Here is a 5,452-nt window from a genome sequence, read left to right on the forward strand (position 1 = left end):
GAGAACGCAGAGAGACAGAGAACACAGAGAGAGAGAGATAAGAGACCTTGTGAGGCTTAGATCATCTTGTATAGAGTGTTGTTATCTAGGAAAACACACTCATTGTACTTGGGACTTTAACCTCTAGCTTGGGTTTGGGGATCAACCATTCAGTCTCACAGAAGTACCTATACTGTGTACCATTCGTACTTTCCGAGTACCTGTCTAGGTACTTCCAAAGTACCATAACTGTTTGTTTGGTACTATTTACTCTCTGTTATTAGTACTGTTAAGACTGTGTCATAGTACCTGTATTGGTAGTCTGCAGTACTTGCATTGGTAGTTTGCAAGTACCAATATTGTATCTCAAGGAAGCTTCATCATCAATAAAGATATTCCTTTCAGTATATCATTGTCTCTCTCATATATTTCAGTTAAACACTTGTCATTCTGACACATATCTTAGCACAAAGATCCATCCCTTCACTCCCCTATTTTTTCACAACCTATAATGAGAATGTAGGGATTTACAAGCATGAAAGCGAGGGAATATTCTCTTACTTTCGATGCAAGGAACCGTACCCAAATGAATTAAGCAAAGGCAAGGTTCTTTACTTATTTTCTTATGAAACTGCTATGGGGAAGGATATTGTTTTTGTTGACAGATACGGGCGAGAATACAAACGTATTCTCCCAAAAGAGGTTGAAAAGGTAATAGTTCCGGGAGCATCGACCAATGTCCCCGACGAGGTACCAAGAACCACCTACACACCTAGCAATTCGACTAATCCCTTTTCAGAAGAGTATGACGCTACCTCATATTCTACCCGACCACCGACATCCAACTAATAGGACCAACCAGCTACTCAGCCATCACTGCAGGCATGGCTTCGACAGAGTGTTACATTAGAACAATACCGAACCCAAGAGGGTTATCAAACCGCACGAGGGTTAAGGGATTTACAAGAACCACCACTCTATGCACAGTATCAAGGAGAGAGTAAGCCAAAGACTCAGGGGTCAACTGAGCTTGGAAGAACACCCCGAGAATGAGTTCGGAGAGATGAACCATCTCTCACAAGAACTGTTAGAAATTATGGATTAGGAGCACCATTGGGAGAGGAACCTGGCCACTACAGAAGACCAGAGGAGGTATATCGACTAGGACGGAGAGATCCCATGATGAGATTTGGAGACCATCATAGAATTAGACCTTCTCAAGTGCAAAAATGGGTAAACAAGAAATATACGGGAAGCAAGGATCCAAGAGATCATGTAGTAGCCTTTGTGCGTGTAATTAGAGCTGAAGAGGTGCTAGACTTTCCTACCCAATTTGTAGGATTCGGTTTAACCTTAGAGGATGATGTGGCTACATGGTTTGACTCGGTGGAGCGAAGAGACTTTGAGTCTATGGAGGAAGTGTTTGACGAGTTTATCGAGGAATTCTCACAAAGGGGGATAGCTCATAATACAGTCTCGCAAATCTATAAATTCAAACAGAAAGATGGAGAGTCCGTGCGAAAGGCCACCCTCAGATTAAAAAGATATGTTAAGTTCTGTCCCGTGGAAGAACTGCCAACTCAGTCCAAACTTATGCTTATATTTATACAAGGACTAAGGAATGCAGCTCTTCAAAAGGACTTACATATGAAAAGGAGCACTAAGTTGACTGATTTGACCAAGGAAGTGCTATACCTTGTGGACAATTGTGCGGTTTACAAAGAGGATGAGTTCAAGGATCTTGACGATGATTCTTCCTCGCAACAAAGTGGGAGCAAGTCTGCTAAGACAACACTGAAGGGGGAAGTAGCGGTAAACCAAGAGCAGCTTGTAGAGGAAGTGCTTAAAAAGATTAACTTGTATTCCAAACCACAAGCTAAACAACCAAAATGGTGTGCGATTGAACAAAAATGGACAAACCATGGAACGGAGGAGTGTTATTATAACAAGGGATATGTGAGAGAATGACCATATGCTCCGCAAGCTCAGACGACATCTCCTCAAGTCCAATCAATGCCTAGATATCAGACTGGCAACCTACCAGGACCTATAGGTGCAGAAAGACCACAACCAATGTTGGGACAACAACCACCTCTACCAGGATCACGACCAGTCGGCATAAGATACACACCCACATAAGATACACAACCTACCAGGACCTATAGGTGCAGAAAGACCACAACCAGTGTTGGGACAACAACCACCTCTACCAGGATTACGACCAGTCGGCATAAGATACACACCCACAGTAACTGAGTCGGACGAGAAGGCTTTGGTACCTATGCATGCATACTACGATGAGCCCAATGGATATGCGGCGAACTCTGTCTATTATCCATAGGACAAACCCTCTACACTAGAACCATGGAGCATGATAGGAATTACAAGACCACCAACTGCTGCACAGGCAGTGGGAGAAGGACGATATATCCTGGATGAAAGAACACTATTGTTCATAGCCAACAGAGGCATGAGCGGGCAAAGAATTGCGCACCAACAAAGAGATGCTCCAGGAGCACCTCAACAGCCTAAAGGACCATGCTACAAGTGTGGAGGAGACCATTGGCTGATGGATTGCCCTCATGACAAAATCACTAGGGTCAACGCATATTGCACAGAGTGTGGAATTACTCACTTGATCCCTGACGGTGGACTTTAGGACATATGCACAAAAGTTCCTTGGATCAAGTTAGTGACTTAGACCTTGCAGGTCATGGTAGATTTTGGTAATCTCACCACAACTTATGTATACAATATGAAATATTCATGGAAATATAGTCTTAATATGGTAAAAACATGATAAGACTCATATTTTGATTTCAAAGGACCCAAAATTTTTATTTTTGGAAAAATAGAAAGTTATGCAATAGTTGCAGTTTATTGTTGAGCTTAAATGAGTATTGAATTCCATCAATCTTTATTGACATATTGTAGAAGCTTCACATTTGTACTACATACATAAAAATGGTATTTTTTAAAAAAATTGAGCAACTTAAGAAATACCTGATGTATATTCATGACTTAGTGAAAATTCTTGCGATTTAACTAATTATTCCATTGAAGATGAACATGGGAATGCATTAAATATGGACCTTGATTTACCCTTGTAATTTTTATTTTAGAAAATTATATTTATAAGGACTCCATAATGAGGAGAAACCATCGTACATGAGAGAAATCACTCACCGGAAAACTAAAATAACTTGTCAAAACACCAATATGGCTTTAAGTATATACCTAAAATTCCAAATAAGAGGCCCTCCTATATCCCATTCTCTTCCTTATTTCTATAAGGTTGATTGTACTATTAACTGATATATGTTTCTTGTTCACATTTTAGTTTTAGATGCCCTTTATTTAGAAATATGAGTAATGATCTTTCCATTGTTTTATGGTGCCTTTTGACCATCCCTTCACCAGACGCTATTGATATCCAATTATATACAAGAATGCATCAACTGCAAAATTTATTGGCTAACTTGAATCTCAGCACAAATTTTTGTGGGGCCTAAAAAATGAGAGAAACAATAGTATTTTCAAACAAGTGCACATAGCTAACCACTATTTGAATGACAACATAAAGTAAGTTCAAAACAATGACAAAGTTTAGTGCAAGTAAAGAGATAACACAATATGATGGTAAAAATTGTATTGACTTAATCAATTACATGAGCCCACTCGCTTAGCATATGAGTGGTGCACTTAAATGTTCCGTACATGGGAAACAGATCTATGCTCTCTCTCTCACTACCACTCTATTGTTCTATCTTTTGGCCCCTTTGTCTTGCCTTCTATTTGCAGCACCTTTCTTTGCAACTGTAAGTTTAGCAGACACTTTCAACCGATTCTTAGTTTTTGATGTTTGGTTCCAAACTTGAATGTCCATCTTGGCTTGGTTGGTTCTTGGTCAGCAATTGAGCCACAAAGTGACTGATTATATCTCGCTAGGGATTGACTTTTCAAATACCATAGGCATGAAATTCCACGTTATTAACTTTTGCACTACATCTTCTGCAGATCAAAAGTGAACACATGGATCTACAATATCAGAATCTAAATACAATGTGAGTTTCTTAAATCCATAGGTGAATTTGATTGCAATATAAACATTACAAGTTTACCTCTTCCAAGAGCAAGTATTTGAACATTGTTGAATTTAGACTAGCCCATATTGTGGCCTACATTGCTGAAATGCATTGGAGTCAAGTTTTCCAACCATTGACAAAAGCTTTCAATGAAATCTTTTGGAGGCACTAGTACCAATTTTCAATCTTGTTGATTATAGGAGAATCTGCTAAAACAAGAGACGATTAATAAAGAATCCTTCTAATTTCAAAGAAAAAAGAGCTCTCATAAGTCATTCATGGAAAAAATACAATAACCACACATGCTTTTCAGGAACTGACACTTACCTTAAGATCCTTTGCCAACATTGAAAACTTGTGACCCTTCATAATCCTTACATACACCCCTTGCATTCTGCTACATTGGCACCATGTATAGTAGATCTATACTGCATTGTAATCCTTTTTCCGGGTAGCTATGAGCAAGTACACTCTTGCTAGAAATTACTTACATAGTGCATAGTGCATAGTTCACACACACACACATACACACAGTAAAGAAGGAGATGTTGTAGCAACCGTGAAAAGGATTTTGAAAGGAGATAGGGAGTAGAGTAGGAAAGTTGATTTTGCACGTCAAGCAAGAGGTTATGGAACTCAAAAGAGAGATGCAAGCTTGGGAAGAGAGCGAAAGTGGACTAGAAACCTAGAAGTTGGAGCTATGGAGATAGAAGTTGCAGATCTAGAATGAGATATTGGAGCTATGAGAAAGAGGTTTCAAATCTTGAAGAAAAGCTATTAGATCTATGGAGAAAGAGGTTGCAGATTTGGAAGGAAATGTTATAGCTATGGAGAAAGAGTTTGCAGATCTAGAAGGAGATGTTGTAGCTATGGAGAAAGAGGTTGCAAGTTTACAAGGAGATGTTGTAGCTATGGAGGAAGAGGTTGCAGGTTTAGAAGGAGATGTTGTATTTATGGAGGAAGAGGTTGCAAATCTAGAAGCAGATGTTACAGAGGTAGAATGATGTGTGATAGGCTACTTTACAAAAAGATACCCTAGCATGAGAAGAGGAGGAGAGAGAGATGTCAGGGCATTTTAGAGAGACTGTGGGGATAAAGATTGCAGATCTTCACTTTTCAGCACTGAGAGGAGAGAAAGAGAGCTTGGCGGGAAACTTTTGGAGGGGGAGAAATAATAAGAGAGAGAAGACAAGGATTTTGGGTCACTTAGGGAACACCACTAATGGTCTCAAGTTTGAGTATTTGAGCCTCTTGGTGTTTTGACCTTGAAGAAAAGGAGGCTCAAACTCAAGTTCGAGCCTCCACCCAATCCAACAAGAGAGAAGCACCAAAAACACTATGAATCCAAACATCATGAGGCTCGAACTCAAGTTTGAGCCTCCACCCTA

General features: G+C 39.7%; 1 protein-coding gene across 1 annotated transcript; it reads left to right on the top strand.

Moving 5' to 3' along the window:
• Positions 1–4,849: 4,849 nt before the first annotated feature.
• Positions 4,850–5,068, top strand: LOC147419709 (uncharacterized). The gene has a single exon (XM_086505345.1). The coding sequence runs from the start codon at positions 4,850–4,852 to the stop codon at positions 5,066–5,068; it is 219 nt and encodes a 72-aa protein (XP_086361471.1).
• The last annotated feature ends 384 nt before the right edge of the window (positions 5,069–5,452 follow it).

Source organism: Adiantum capillus-veneris, chromosome 29 (genome assembly GCF_014529385.1).
Source record: "Adiantum capillus-veneris isolate H3 chromosome 29, ASM1452938v2, whole genome shotgun sequence".
Classification (NCBI taxonomy): Eukaryota; Viridiplantae; Streptophyta; class Polypodiopsida; order Polypodiales; family Pteridaceae; genus Adiantum; species Adiantum capillus-veneris.

Coding starts and splice junctions, on each gene's coding strand:
- LOC147419709 (XM_086505345.1), top strand. CDS start 4,850: ATGGAGAAAGAGGTTGCAGATTTGGAAGGAAATGTTATAGCTATGGAG.